The sequence below is a fragment of the Nerophis ophidion genome, linkage group LG09 (genome assembly GCF_033978795.1).
Source record: "Nerophis ophidion isolate RoL-2023_Sa linkage group LG09, RoL_Noph_v1.0, whole genome shotgun sequence".
NCBI classification, from domain to species: Eukaryota; Metazoa; Chordata; class Actinopteri; order Syngnathiformes; family Syngnathidae; genus Nerophis; species Nerophis ophidion.
This window is the reverse complement of record NC_084619.1, coordinates 50634529-50651512: the sequence shown is the minus strand read 5'-3', so window position 1 is coordinate 50651512 and position 16984 is coordinate 50634529. Positions and strand designations below refer to the sequence as shown.

General features: G+C 40.6%; 1 protein-coding gene across 1 annotated transcript in view; it reads right to left on the bottom strand.

Annotated features, from left to right (window-relative positions):
* Positions 1-16984, bottom strand: part of LOC133559425 (AT-rich interactive domain-containing protein 5B-like) — a 305977-nt gene that overhangs the window by 47859 nt on the left and 241134 nt on the right. Inside the window, exon 7 of the mRNA XM_061911167.1 lies at positions 569-621. Within this exon, the coding sequence (XP_061767151.1) occupies positions 569-621 (53 nt within the window). The remainder of the gene's footprint in view (positions 1-568; positions 622-16984) is intronic.

The following is a 16984-nucleotide window of genomic DNA, read 5'->3' as shown; positions in this document are numbered from 1 at the left end:
GGATATTTTGCACGATAAATATACGCGTCCAACTCTGTGGGAAGGCTCTTTTTCTGGCCCGAGTGCACAAAGCCAGGAGCATAAAGGCACGCTTGGATGGCTCTGGTGCACATTTCCACCTCCTGGAGGTGCATTGTCCCAATACTTTAGTCCACATAAGCGCTGAGGAGTCAACAAAAGCTCAACGTGAAACTAGAGAGAGTCGTCATCATCATCAGATAGCAGCCTTTTAAAATACGAGACACTTCCTGTTTTGATGACTTCAGCAGCTAGTCTATGAAAGGAGTGTGTGTGTGTGTGTGTGTGTGTGTGTGTGTGTGTGTGGAACAGAAAGAAAAAGGGGGGCAATCAGGCTAATCTTCTGTAGAACAGCATGTGTTTTCCACTGCTTTGAATTTGGAATCCAAACAGCATTTTCTCTAAAAATAAATAAATAGATAAATGTCCGCTTCAAACAGCACTTTTTACTTGGAACAATCGTGGCTGAAATACAGAGGAAGGGGGGCTGAGAAAGACAAGAAGAGCGATACAGGGAGGAAATATAACTGCAACATATGTGAACGCTTACCAGTTCATATCCTCCCAGCTTCTGAGCAGCTTGAAACATGGTCCATAGATTGACTGTGGGCACACAAACAAACAGACATTAGAGTAAATACACATTATATATGATATTACTGTCATGACTTGGACTATAGTGTGGTTTGTTTTCCTGTGGTGCAAATCGACTGGACTGGACATGGGGTGAAGGTGATGACATATTTTAATCTTAACTCAAAAAAAGGATCAAACGAAAGGCGCTCACAGAGGAGGTACAAAAACTTGGCTATGAAACAAAAGTATTACTACAACATAAACTTTGGACATAAAACAAAACTTGCAAATTATGGTATGACTAACAAAACTTACAAACGGGAAAAGAGCATGGATCTTCAGCATGGAGCAAGGGTGTGTAGAGGATGATGTCACCAGGCTGACTGCCTGGCAACTGCAGGCTTAAATAATGCTGTGATGATTAACAGGTGCATGAGTCCAAATGAACCAGGTGCGTGACATAACAGGTAAAAACTAATTGGTAGTCATGGTGACAAAACAAACAAGAGTGCCCAATGAGTCCAAAACCAAACAGAATGTGACCACAAAACATGACAATTACACATTACACAGTGTAAGACATCCCATTTAATTGTGTGTCTAACAAAGTGTCTCAAAAAAGCGAGTACACCAATAACATTTCAGCAGGCATTTTGGTAACAGTATGTCTGGTTAAAGCATAATTAAAGCAACATTAGTTGCACTTTAGAGTACTCAGTGTACATTTTGTATAGCAGTACAGCTTTACTATCCACCGAAAAGGACTATGCACACAGCCGTCTGTGTGTGAATGGATGGCAACACGAGTGAGCAGCAATATAAATGCGTCTTGCTGACAGTCGCACATGCTGCACGAGCGCTGCCATCACTAGTGAGCTGTGGTTCCTGGAGAGGAGGCATGAATTCTTGTCAGGACTAGGACTATGGTGTGATTTGTTTTCCCGTGGTGCAAAGCGACTGGATCGGACATGGCGTGAAGGTAAAAACATGATTTTAATCTTAACTCGAAAAAAAGGAACAAACAAAAGGCGCTCTCAGCAGACGTTCAAAACTTGGCTAAGAAAACAAAACTACCACAAAGGCAAAACTATGGATATAAAACAAAACTTGCAAACTATGGCATGAATAAAGAAAACTTACTTGGAATGAGAAAAGAGCATGAAAAAGAGCAGCATGGATCATCAGCATGAATAACAAGGGTGTGTAGAGGGGGATGTCGCCAGGCTGACTGCCTGGCAACTACAGGCTTTAATAGAGGTGACGTGATTAACAAAAGGTGCGCAAGTCCAAATGAATCAGGTGCGTGACATGAGGACAGGTGAAAACTAATGGATTGTCATGGAAACAAAGCAGGGAGTGAAAAGACAGGAACTGACCAAATCCAAAAACCAAACAGAACATAGCCAAACTAAAGACGATCACCAGGACATTGATTGATTGATTGATTGATTGAAACTTTTATTAGTAGATTGCACAGTTCAGTACATATTCCGTACAATTGACCACTAAATGGTAACACCCAAATATGTTTTTCAATCTGTTTAAGGTCCACGTTAATCAATTCATGGTACAAATATATACTATCAGCATAATACAGTCATTACACAAGTTAATCATCATAGTATATACATTGAATTATTTACATTATTTACAATCCGGTGGGTGGAATGAGGAGCTTTGGTTGGGATCAGTACTTCAGTCATCAACAATTGCATCAAAAGAGAAATGGACATTGAAACAGTGTAGGTCTTACTTAGTAGGATATAATAGGATATACATGACAATTCCCAACAAGTCGTGAGATATGTGGTGCAGAAACTGGGCCGCATGGCGGTGTTTCCAATCAATCAATCAATCAATCAATCAATCAATCAATCAAAAGTGTTTCATAGGGCTGCACAAGCCACAAGGACATCCTCGGCTCAGATCTCACATCAGGGCAAGAAAAAACCTCAACCCAATGGGATGACAATGAGAAACTTTCCAATTGGGGTAGCAGTAATAAGATGTGCGAATCCACGTCCAAGAGAATTAAGGCTGCAATCGATAAAAATGTCGCTAACACCAACCACACTATTAAGACATATTTTCTGTGGGTATACTGACTGACAAATATTTACACAATGTATGTGTTAACTATAGTTTTTAGTAGACAGTAATGCCATTCAAGCTGTACGCTGACTTCTCTAAAGTATATCCACTGTTATGAGCCGATGTCCGGATCATACCCATATTCTTGTTTTTGTTCCATTTTGGTATCACTCTGTTGTTTGACGTCCTTATTTCCTGTTTGCTTTGTCACCATGGTTGTTTATTAGTTCCACCTGCTACTCTCGGTTCCCGCACACCTGTTACTATTGATTGCTCCCTTATTTAAGCTCGCCCCTTTTCGTTGTTCTGCCTGGGATCCTAATTTGCCTCCGTGCAACAAGTGACGACTGCTCTGTATGTATATTCTCGCTAGCTTACACACTACGCCTTTGTTTTATTCTAGCTCTCGTGCTAATGGTTTGTTTTGCCTTTTTCGTGCCTTCGTGCCAAGTCTAGTTTTTCTGTTTGTATTCCTAGCTTCCATGCTAGCGCCATTTGTTTGCCTTTCTGCTTAGCACCAGTATTTTTGTTCTAGACTGTTTTATTACTTAAATAAAGTTTATTTATTTCTTACCCTTTTGCTGTATTCTTGCCGACGCATCCATGGAGGAACAAATCCAGCATCGTTATGCCACACAGTCTTTACATCCACACTTCCTTGTCTCATGACAGGTTATAATAGAATGTTTGGCTGTGCAGTCCTACCTCACCACTTGAGCTTAAAATATTGCGGCTTCACTACATTACAGATTTTTAAAAAGCATATTTGACATAATTTTGGCCTAAATGAAATCATATGTATTACGGCGCAAAATTTGTCTTGTTTTCTATTATTATGTTGAGGCGATTGACAGATATTCGCCAGGTTAAAGGCAGTGTTGGGACTAATGCGTTACAAAGTAAAATGGTAAATGGTAAATGGGTTGTACTTGCATAGCGCTTTTCTACCTCTTTAAGGAACTCAAAGCGCTTTGACACTATTTCCACTTTCACCCATTCACACACACATTCACACACTGATGGCGGGAGCTGCCATGCAAGGCGCTAACCAGGTCCCATCAAGAACAAGAGTGAATTGTCTTGCTCAAGAACACAACGGACGTGACTAGGATGGTAGAAGGTGGGGATTTAACCAGGAACCCTCAGGTTGCTGGCACAGCAACTGCGCCATGCCGTCCCCCAGTAACGCGTTACTGGGGGACGCCCCCCCGCCCCAACCACGCCGCCGCCGCCCCACCTGACCACGTCCCCCACCTCCTGAAATCGGAGGTCTCAAGGTTGGCAAGTATGGTGATCTATACAGTCAAGGCTACTATGTTGCGTGAAATGTGTGTAAAGGTGAGTTATATCATGTTTAGAGGGCTTCAATTATGGTAAAAAGCTTATTTACAATGTCATAAACAGTTTTTTGTGAGCTGTAACTATGTGTTCTGGGCATGATGTTAAAGTGCATCTGGCAGGGGAGGCTCCTCTATGGGGTCTTGGGGCACTAGGAGGTTAAACCCTTTACTACTATAACCCCAGGTGGACCTTGGAAAAGGCCTCGTACCTGACTGCCCCCTAGCCAGGGATACGGTGAAGACCTCAATGGTGGAACAGGCGGAGGATGATTGCGAACCCTATGTAGCGTCACAACGGCTGGGATGGCGGATGAAGGGAAGAGCAGGAAAGGGTCCCCAGTCGTCTCGGACTCCATGTCATTGGACCCTGACCCTGATCTGTCAAGTATCGTGTGGTGACTGTCTGTGCACCAGTCTCCCCACGTTAAACTAAGTCACGCACAGGCATCCTCCATAAAGGGATACACCCCTACTAGGAGAATCCTCATACTCGCTTTGAGTGACCGCCGATTATGATGATGAACTATGAAAATATTTGATTTATCAATATTATTCCGACTTTGTGGGAATTTGTTTCCCACAGTCGGGCCGAGAACTAATTAGTCACGATAAACAAGGAGACGACCACTGTCACATTTTAGAGATATCGCAAAAGTCGGACCATTAATTTTACCAGTACTTCAATAATACAGTAAAACATGTGCACTGCATTTTGACAAGATACCCAACAAAGGCAAAGTCAAGCAGGGACGTTATGTAAAATTATATATTATTCTATATTTTTTAAATGTCAGCGCATGTAAATGAGGATATTAAATGGCTGAAACTGCAGGCAAAGGCCGCATGGTTAATAATGTCTACTTGTCGGTTTGTACTGCATCTTACTTCATGTCAAAGAAAAAAAAACATTACTTTTCATTATATCTGATCAAAGATGGCTGTCGTAGCTTATTAGCTCACATCGGGACTGGACACAATTTGCAAACAATCCAGTTGAGACAAAATTATTTAAAGATGTATGTCTTTGTTGTTTCCTTTGAATTACTAATTAAGGGCTGAACGATTTTGGGGAAAAAGCCTAATTGCGATTTTTCTCTCCAAAATTGCGATTTGATTCTAGACTTTATATATATATAAATGCATACAATTGTGAAAATAACAAGTAAAAGAAGACATGTTACTTTTCTCAATCAACATATTATTGTCCAAACATCTGAACAATATGAAATACTTTACTTCAAAAAATATTTGGCTTTATGCAGACAGACATTGTCTACATCAGTGGTTCTTAAATGGGGGTACGCGTACCCCTGGGGGTACTTGAAGGTATGCCATGGGGTACGTGAGATGTTTTAAAAAATATTCTAAAAATAGCAACAATTCAAAAATCCTTTATGAATATATTTATTGAATAATACTTCAACAAAATATGAATGTAAGTTCATAAAATGTGGAAAAAAAAATACAACAATGCAATATTCAGTGTTGACAGCTAGATTTTTTGTGGACATGCTGCATAAATATTGATGTTAAAGATTTCTTTTGTTGTGAAGAAATGTTTAGATTTAAGTTGATGAATCCAGATGGATCTCTATTACAATCCCCAAAGAGGGCAATTTAAGTTGATGATTACTTCTATGTGTAGAAATCTTTATTTATTATTTAAGTTTTTAGTTATTTTTATATCTTTTTTTCCCAAATAGAAAGACCACTACAAATGAGCAATATGTTGCGTGGCGCAGTGGGAGAGTGTCCGTGCGCAACCCGAGGGTCCCTGGTTCAAATCCCACCTAGTACCAACCTCGTCACGTCCGTTGTGTCCTGAGCAAGACACTTCACCATTGCTCCTGATGGGTGCTGGTTGGCGCCTTGCATGGCAGCCCCCTCCATCAGTGTGTGAATGTGTGTGTGAATGGGTAAATGTGGAAGTAGTGTCAAAGCGCTTTGAGTACCTTGAAGGTAGAAAAGCGCTATACAAGTACAACCCATTTATCATTTAACCCATTTTATACAATTTAATACACCAGAAACTGATGACATAATGCTGTATTTTACTTATTTATCTCTTTTTTTCTATCAAAAATGCTTTGCTCTGATTAGGGGGTACTTGAATTAAAAAAATTATCATAGGGGGTACATCACTGAAAAAAGGTTGAGAACCACTGATCTACATCATGCTCCAAAACTGAAGAAACAACCGATAAAAACAATACAGTGTTTATAATGTTGTGTAATCATAATATATAATATTAATGCAAGCAACCATTTAAAAGGATATACATTCTGTGCTGTAATTGGAAGGGCAAATAGATTTTTTATACTGAATAAATAAACAAACAAAAAATAAAACAAACTCTCATTTCTGTAAGCAAAAATGTAACTTAAAAAAATGAACAATGAACATTTTGAAATGCATTTTTTTTGCAGTTGGAAAAACTAAGTCGGCTTGTCCTTTTTTGTTGTTGCCATCATGGCATTTTTGATCGTTTGTTTGTGTTGATGGGCTCATAGTGCCGATCCGATTTGAAGCTGAAATATTCCCACAATGGGACATTTGGCTTTCCTAATTTTGGTTACTTTGCGGAACTTCTCACTGGCGAGTCCTGTGTGTTCGGTCTGGCTGAACCGAGACAAAGATTGTGAATGACTGAAAAGAGGGCTCACTGCGTTCAGTTAATTCTACTGTTACATAAAGGCGTGACGATGTGATGAAAGTGATGCATAGAGTGAGACCTCTTTCGACAAAGAAACCCGAGACTCAACAATTCTGATTGGCGAAGATGTCTGTCACTCAAATGCCGGTGACTGTTTAGAAAAAAAAAAAAAACACTCACCCTCTTGCGATTATGTTATCGCACTAATTAAAACCTCAACGTCGATTCGACAGTGATTAATCATGCAGACCTAGTATCAAGTGTGTTAAAAAGGCTAAAATGTGACTTATTTTAATGGAGAGTGGAACTTTTTAGGTATAATTTGTCATTTAAAAACAATATACATTTTTGAGGCCGCGAGCAAAAATGCTACTAGCACGTTGACGACAAGAAGTGGACAACGAACAATACACTTGTCAACAAAAGTACAACGGTAAAGTAACGCTCTTGTAGAAACTGTGATTAATCCAAATTCAAAAGTGTGATTAATCGGATTTAAATAATAATTTCACGGTGTGAGTTAAACCATTATATACAGTATGTGAAATTACCTTAATATATTGTCTTTGTGATGCATATTTTTCAACATTTTAATATTAGCCAATGTTAACTTCTTTTAACAACTGCACTTTAAAAAAGTGAGGTTGGGTATGTGTAAGTGGTACATTGTTCACATGATTCTTTTTAATGTCATGATATTTGGGTATCACCAGTGGTTCACTTCGTTATACACTTGTAAGACAGTTAAGTTTTTCAGGGAAGCAAATCACGCTGGTATCAGGCCTTTATCATTAAAGCTACTGTAGGACTGAGCATTATATCATTTTTTTTTCATGTCGTATGATTACGAGTGGCAAACTTCTTTTTAAATTTGTAAGACAACCAGGAACACAAAACACCCTCATATTACAAACATAGAACATATTATGCATTGTAATTGTATTTATTCACCAATAAACGTAATACTAAGCGTTAATTTGAGACACAGTTACAAGTGGCAAACTTCTTTTTACACTTGTGGGACGACAAGGAACACAAATCACTCTTGTATTATGTACATATTACATATTTATAATACAAACCCCGTTTCCATATAAGTTGGGAAATTGTGTTAGATGTAAATATAAACAGAATACAATGATTTACAAAACCTTTTCAACCCAAATTCAGTTGAATGCACTACAAATACAAGATATTTGATGTTCAAACTCATAATTTTTTTTGGGCAAATAATAATTAACTTAGAATTTTATGGCTGCAACACATGCCAAAGTAGTTGGGAAAGAGCATGTTCACCACTGTGTTACATCTCCTTTCCTTTAAACAACACTCAATAAACGTTTGGGAACTGAGGAAACTAATTGTTGAAGCTTTGAAAGTGGAACTCTTTCCCATTCTTGTTTTATGTAGAGCTTCAGTCGTTCAACAGTCCGGGGTCTCCGCTGTCGTATTTTACGCTTCATAATGCGCCACAAATTTTCGATGGGAGACAGGTCTAGACTGCAGGCGGGCTAGGAAAGTACCCACACTCTTTTACTACGAAGCTACGCTGTTGTAACATGTGGCTTGGCATTGTCTTGCTGAAATAAGCAGGGGCGTCCATGATAACTTTGCTTGGATGACAACATATGTTGCTCCAAAACCTGTAGGTACCTTTCAGCATTAATGGTGCCTTCACAGATGTGTAAGTTACCCATGACTTGGGCACTAATGCACCCCCACACCATCACAGATGATGGCTTTTGAACTTTGCGCCAATAACAATCCGGATGGTTATTTTGCTCTTTGTTCCGGAGGACACCACGATTGTAGCTGAGATAGGCGCCAGCGCCCGCCGCGTCCCCAAAAGGGAATAAGCGGTAGAAAATGGGTGGATGCGGTAGAAAATGGATGGATGGAAGTGGACTCGTCAGACCACATAACACTTTTCCACTTTGCATCAGTCCATCTTAGATGAGTTTGGGCCCAGCGATGCCGACGGCGTTTCAGTGTGTTGTTGACAAATGGGTTTGGCTTTGCATACCAGAGTTTTAACTTGCACTTACAGATGTAGCAACCAACTGTAGTTACTGACAGTGGTTTTATGAAGTGTTCCTGAGCCCATGTGGTGATATCCTTTACACACCAATGTCGGTTTTTGATGCAATACCGCCTGAGGGATCAAAGGTCCGTAATATCATCGCTTACGTGCAGTGATTTCTCCAGATTCTATGAACCTTTTGATGATTTTAAGGATCCCTAAATTCTTTGCAATAGCTCGTTGAGAAATGTTGTTCTAAAACTGTTCGACAATTTGCTTACAAAGTGGTGACCCTCGCCCTATCCTTGTTTGTGAATTACTGAGCATTTCATGGACGCTGCTTTTATACCCAATCATGGCACCCACCTGTTCCCAATTAGCCTGCACACCTGTGGGATGTTCCAAACAAGTGTTTGATAAGCATTCCTCAACTTTATCAGTATTTATTGCCACCTTTCCCAACTACTATGTCACGTGTTGCTGGCATCAAATTCGAAAGTTAATGACTATTTGCAAATTTTTTTTTTTTATCAGTTTGAACATCAAATATGTTGTCTTTGTAGCATATTTAATTGAATATGGGTTGAAAATGATTTGCAAATCATTGTATTCCGTTTATATTTACATCTAACACAATTTCCCAACTCATATGGAAACGGGGTTTCTAATATTTATTAACCAACAGAGGCATTACTAAGCATTTTTTAGAAGCACAATTAGAAGTTGTGAAATTTTTTTTTACACTTGTAAGACGACCAGGAACACAAATCAACCTTGTATTACTTACATATTATGCATTATAATGTTATTTATTCACCAATAAATGTAATATTAAGCGTTAATTTGAAGCACAATTACAAGTTTTGAACTTCTTTTTACACTTGTAAGACAACCGGGACCACAAATCTCCTTTGTACTATGCACATATTACATATTATATTTTTCACAAATAAACATAAAACTAAGCATTATTTTGATGCACAATTACAAATTGTGAACACAATTAGGAATGCAACTCACAACATACGTATCATCGTAACTTACTTTGATGACCTTTAAAGAAAACACTAAGCATTATTTTGATGCACAACTACTTTTTACACTTGCTAAACATGGTGTTTAAAACATTGCTTGTCGTGTTATTAAAGGATTAATGATGGTGACAGTCCATCCAAACAGTTTTTCCACAACTCTGAGGTCAAGTTGCAAAGGATGGTTTTGGGCCTTAAAGGGTTTACTGTGTTTACATTTGAGCTGAAGTGAAGTGAAGCTGGTTTTATTTGTGCCATTTGGACGTCTTTGCTTTCAACCACACCAAGGACCATGGATGAAAGACGAGACTCTAGTTTGTGCGGCGTAATGGAATAACACGACTGCGTTATTCCTCTAAAGTTGTCAGATAAAGTGAAATGATGTGGTGCTCAGTCTGGATGTAATTGCAGGGTGACGAAGACAATCCCGAAATTTGAAGAAAAGAGCGCGCGATTTCCCTTTGAAACGAGGCCAGGTGGAGAGCTGAAGATTCAAAAAGCGCCCGCAAACAGTTGAAGTACAACAGCCGCAGCGCTGATGATGGGTGTCGACTTTATTGGAACATGCCAAAGGAATGTGGATATGACATATTGCCGTATCGGCTAAATGGAAAGCAGCTTTTTTGCCGCCTTCACGCCAAGCAGATGAATTTAGAGGATTGGTGCAACCACTGACAAAGACACAAATAGCAGTGTTGCTGCTATTAGTCCATCAGTTTTATTGACCATGAAAGTGACTCAATGTGTTGTTTTTACTATTGACATACTTAGCTAAAGTATGTCTATACACAGTGTGAAGCTACAAACCCCGTTTCCATATGAGTTGGGAAATTGTGTTAGATGTAAATATAATGATTTGCCAATCCTTTTCAACCCATTCAGTTGAATATGCTACAAATAAAACATATTTGATGTTCAAACTGATAAACATTTTTTTTGTGTGGAAATAATCATTAACATTGGAATTTGATGCCAGCAACACGTGACAAAGAAGTTGGGAAAGGTGGCGATAAATACTGATAAAGTTGAGAAATGCTCATCAAACACTTATTTGGAACATCCCACAGATGTGCAGGCTAATTGGGAACAGGTGGGTGCCATGATTGGGTATACAAACAGCTTCCCCAAAAATGCTCAGTCTTTCACAAAAATGGATGGGGCGAGGTACACTCCTTTGTCCACAACTGCGTGAGCAAATAGTCAAACAGTTTAAGAACAACGTTTCTCAAAGTGCAATTGCAAGAAATTTAGGTAGTTCAACATCTACGGTCAATAATATCATCAAAAGGTTCAGAGAATCTGGAGAAATCACTCCACGTATGCGGCATGGCCGGAAACCAACATTGAATGACTGTGACCTTCAAACCCTCAGACGGCACTGTATCAAAAACCGACATCAATCTCTAAAGGATATCACCACATGGGCTCAGGAACACTTCAGAAAACCACTGTCACTAAATACAGTTTGTCGCTACATCTGTAAGTGCAAGTTAAAACGCTACTATGCAAAGCGAAAGCCATTTATCAACAACATCCAGAAACGCCGCCGGCTTCTCTGGGCCCGAGATCATCTAAGATGGACTGATGCAAAGTGGAAAAGTGTTCTGTGGTCTGACGAGTCCACATTTCAAATTGTTTTTGGAAATATTCGACATGCTGTCATCCGGACAAAAGGGGAAGCGAACCATCCAGACTGTTATTGACGCAAAGTTCAAAAGCCAGCATCTGTAATGGAATGAGGGTGCATTAGTGCCCAAGGCAAGGGTAACTTACACATCTGTGAAGGCACCATTAATGCTGAAAGGTAGATACAGGTTTTGGAACAACATATGCTGCCATCATCTTTTTCATGGACGCCCCTGCTGATTTCAGCAAGACAATGCCAAGCCATATTCGGCACGTGTTACAACAGCGTGGCTTTGTAAAAAAAGAGTTCGGGTACTTTCCTGGCCCGCCTGCAGTCCAGACCTGTCTCCCATCCAAAATGTGTGGCGCATTATGAAGCGTAAAATACGACAGCGGAGACCCCGAACTGTTGAACGACTGAAGCTCCACATAAAACAAGAATGGGAAAGAATTCCACTTTCAAAGCTTCAACAATTAGTTTCCTCAGTTCCCAAACGTTTATTGAGTGTTGTTAAAAGAAAATGTGATGTAACACAGTGGTGCACATGCCCTTTCCCAACTACTTTGGCACGTGTTGCAGCCATGAAATTCTAAATTTATTATAATTTGCAAAAAAAATAAAGTTTATGAGTTTGAACATCAAATATCTTGTCTTTGTAGTGCGTTCAATTGAATATGGGTTGAAAAGGATTTGCAAATCATTGTATTCCGTTTATATTTATCTCTAATACAATTTCCCAACTCATATGGAAACGGGGTTTGTATATGAAAGTAACTACTTCTCGCCTACAGGGTGGCAAATAAACTACATTTTTGCAAGTCACACTATCACTGCAGGACCAATTAACAAAATGTATTTCCAGTGTTACTGGAAGACGAATAAAATATTTTTATTACTAGTATCACTATCACTGGAGAACAAATAAACTCCTTTTTTGCACGTAGCAATATCACTGGAGGAAAAGAAAAGAATACAATTTCTTTCCAGTATCACTATCACTAGTGGGTATATAAACTACTGTGAGGGGGCGTGGCCTGCGGACCTGCAGCGAGGCGGGGTGTGCCGGTGGCCGCTCCGAAATCGGCGACAGGTGCGTAGATGGGCCACCTGGGCGCGTTTATCTGATCACCTGTTACTCAATAAAAGGGAAGCAGCCGGTAAGGAAGGGGTTGGAGAAGTCGGAGTGGTTGAAAGTGAAGAGAAAACCTGAGCATGAGGAATGGTCCAGCCGAGTTGGGCGCCAAATTGTGGAGGTCTTGCACCTTCGGGTTTTCCGGACCACCCGATAGAGGCAGGACAGACTTGACGGTTTTGAGATTTGGTTTATTTTGCAATAAACTTATCGCTCTGCTTTTCAACAATCACCTCTCGTGACGGCCTCGCTCTTTGGGTTGTTTTTGAGCCATCCGCTCTCGTCTCCGTTTCCGTTTTGCTCTTGCTCGTGTTTTCTCTTCACCATCAACCACTCCAACCCCTTCCTTCCCGGCTGCTGCCCTTTTATAGAATGACAGGTGAACAGATAAAAGCGCCCAGGTGGGCAATCTACGCACCTGTCGCTGATCTCGGAGCATACCCCTTGACTGAAATTATTTTTTTCCAATCATTTTGGAACTTGCAAGCGTACTTCTTCTTCTTACTTCATTTCTGTTCGGTTTTTGGACATTACTACTTGCCGTAGTTTTGAAACAATGCATGATGGGAGTCCAGATGTTGTATGTCAGTGTGTTAACATGCCGGCTGGAATAAACACATGCTGGGAAATAGCTCCGTGCCTGCCTACTTTATGGGTTGTAGATAAACCTATGGATAACGGAGACATATATAATAGTCTCCTTTTCAGGTGTGAGAGGAGGTTAAAGGCAGTGCCTTTAAGGCACGCCCCCAATATTGTTGTCCGGGTGGAAATCGGGAGAAATTCGGGAGAATGGTTTCCCCGAGAGATTTTCGGAAGGGGCACTGAAATTCGGGAGTCTCCTGGGAAAATTGGGAGGGTTGGCAAGTTGGCAACATGCTCAAACGTCCCACTCCACTTATTCTGATTGATGCGAGTATTTTGTGTGTCACACCAAACACATGTTTGCTTCTATTCTTTAACATTTCTATTTGGCGGGCTTAGAAATACAAAAAAAAAAAACAACCAAAGGGAGGCCTTCGCCCAGAGGAGAAATCCATCAAAATTCAATCTGTGCTTACACAAAGTCTTGCATTTGTCAAAATGACATTTTCCTATCTGCGCGTTTGACAACATTGATTTTTTTTCTTTTTTTCTTTTTTCCTGCCCTCTCTGCCTGCGACCGGCTGGAATAACAAAGGCAGCGTGCAAGGTAGGGATGATTGAAGTGCAGAATGTTGTGTTGTCCGACTGCATGATGGACTATTTAGGCAGCTTGTTATGCATCAGCTGTAATTACCACACTGGACCCCCAGCTGGGCGCCGGTGTGTGTGTGTGTGCTGAAGATAACATGCGTCCCTCTTACATGTCTTGTCATTAGCAATTCCTTCGCTCTGTTTTGCAGAGGCCAATTACGCCACAGATAAGGACGGTGCGAAGAAAAAAAGAAAAAGACCCCCGACAATGCAGGACCGGAAGCCGAGGAGACCACAATTAAGACAACAAGACGGCGCGAGGGGAAACAAATTGGAAGCGATGTTCACAATCGCACGCTGATTGGTGATAAAGTGAACAAGTCTTCGCCGCTTCCTTAACACGTCCTCCAGAGAGCAGAGTGATTCGGCGAGGAAAAGACAAAACACTGACGCCAACTTGAGGTTAAAAATAAGCAATTGCGCTTCCAGCTCAACATCCAAGGAATGGAAAGTCAAGAGTCAAAATATTGCTTTTGGAGAAGATTTTATATCTGTCGTGTATGTGACACACTGCACAGGCCGCGCTCTGGCCAGAAAAAGCCAACTGCGAATTTGAAATATGCTACCGTATTTTTCGCACTATAAGCTATTTTCATACAAAAGGCGCACTGGATAATAAGGCACATTAAAGGAGTTGTATTATGATGTTTGTTTTTCTACATTTAAACACTACCTTGTGGTCTACATAACATGTAACGTTGATTCTTTGGTCAAAATGTTGCATAAATTATGTTTTACAGATCATCTTCAAGGAGCTTTATGTGGGCGGTAGCGTTGTCCCCGATACCAATATTGGTACCAGGACCAATATTAAATGTAAATGGGTTATACTTGTATTGCGCTTTTCTACCTTCAAGGTAATCAAAACGCTTTGATACCATTTCCACATTCACCCATTCACATACATGCCTTCTTAAGCCTGCTCAACCTGCCATCCTGCGCCGGAATATAACCTTCTATTGGCGTACAGTAAGCGATCATCGGATCTTTATGCTCTCTCTCTCTGTGTGTTCCCATCTGTGTTTCATTGTTCTTCCTTGTCCTTCCACGTTTGCCCTTGTTCCTGTGTTGGCGAGCTGTGCATCTCGTCACCTTTTTGTTCCTTTGCTTCTCGGACTGCTCTTTTGGATTCTCGACCTCTCGCTTGGACACGGACCTTGTTTCTTCTCTCCTGCCCTGGATCATCTGCCTGCCCCACGGACTTCCGTGTTCCTTCGCTCTTGACAACACTTTAGTTAGTATTGTTGATTATTCTTATTCTTATTATTATTATATAGAAGTAGCTAAAACACTGTTGAATGCGGCTGTTTTTTAGCTGCTAGCTAGCTAGCCATGTCTTAAAGCATCTCTACCGGAGGGCGTTTTAGTGTTATAGCTTCACCTTTATTGTTAGTTTATAAACCAAAATGCGTCTGTTCTCTCTTTTCTGTCTACACACTGTGTCTGCTTGTAAGTACTCTGTGATTGTGCGCTGCCGAACATGCTCCTCTGCTCGTAAACCAGAAATGACACGACGTGGGGCAGTGGGGGTGGGGGGGTGAATGGAGGACCGGTACTTTTTAGAGGCTGTATAGTACCGAATATGATTCATTAGTATCGCGGTACTATACTAATACCGGTATATCGTACAACTCTAGTGGGCGGTCTTATTTACATGCTTCCACTTCGACAGCGTCTTCAGCCCGTCATCTTTGTTGTGCTGGCAGTTTTTAGCGTGTTTACTAACAGATATAAGTTTTTACTGTACGCTACTTTATATCTAAGATGGCAACAGCTGAGGAGGAATGCCCCACACCAAGAGGATAGGGAAAATGAAGGAGCTTATAGACTACAATGGCGGACGTATTGCAAATAATCGGGATTTAAGCAGGTCCGAAATACACATCAACAGGTACCAAGAGGTAAGAAATGTTACATGATAGGTCAAAACAAAACAAAACACCAGATAATATATCTCCTAATAGGTGCCATTTTGGGGTTCTTATACACACACACCATAATAATACCCGTGTGTTGAAGCACAGTACGTCTGACTATGGTAGCCGGAATGCGCCGACAATCCATCAAGTGGTGTGGTTCGTAGCTTACCAAAGTCATTAAACATTTTGACAGATTTTCAAGCGCCGTCTGTAATATTCTATTTTCTTAATGAAACCTCTAAGTTTTGGGCTCGCCTGCTAACTTGTACTTGCTAGTGTCATTTATTGAACAGGCGTCAAACCTGCAGTGCACACGTATCTCTTATGTGTGACTGTCATCTACTGGTCACACTTATCATTACACTGTGTACCAAATAAAATTGCTTCGAGGCCGGTAAACAGAGCCAGATTTAATCCGACATTCGGCACACCGGGTTTTAGAGCGCACTGTTAATTTTTGAGAAAATAAAAGGATTTAAAGTATGCCATACAGTCCAAAAAATATGATAATTATATGCTTAAGGAAAAGTTTCCACATTTTCAAAGACAGCAACCTGTTCTGCGTGTGGAAAGAAGGCTGAGAAAATGGTGTCATGTGTTATTCTCAGAAACTGTGAGACAATAGAGAGAGTCTACTCCAAATAATATCAGCATACCGTATTTTCCGGACTGTAAGTGCACTTAAAATCCTTTTTTCCCTCAAAACTCGACAGTGTGTCTTATAACCTGGTGCGCCTAACGTACAGAATTATTCAGGTTTTGCTCACCGACCTCGAAGCAATTTTATTTGGTACATGGTGTAATGATAAGTGTGACCAGTAAATGGAAGTCAAACATAAGAGATATGTGGTAAGAGGTATGATGGCAATATCACCCAAGTAAACAAAACCAACATTTTATATGTTCCATTGAAAATAAAGAACCTTACAAATATCTATCAAGGGAGGTGTTTAGAGCACGTCCGATCGGTAGGAGGCCACGGGACACGTTGGGAAGACTATGTCTCCCGGCTGGCCTGGGAATGCGTCAGGATCCCCCCGGGGAGAGCTGGACGAAGTGGCTGGGGAGAGGGAAGTCTGGGCTTCCCTGCTTAGGCTGCTGCCCCCGCGACCCGACCTCGGATAAGCGGAAGAAGATGGATAGATGGATGGATGGATGGATGGATGGATGGATGGATAAGTAAACATACTCATAAGTACAGTAAGCTGGTGGTTTTTAAACTTTTTTCACCAAGTAACACCTCGGAAAACTAAATTAAAATACAGTAATGTGGTAGGCCTACTAATTAAAAACAAGGCAGGGGTTTTATCTAAGGGAATATTAAACAGTAACACTGTGTT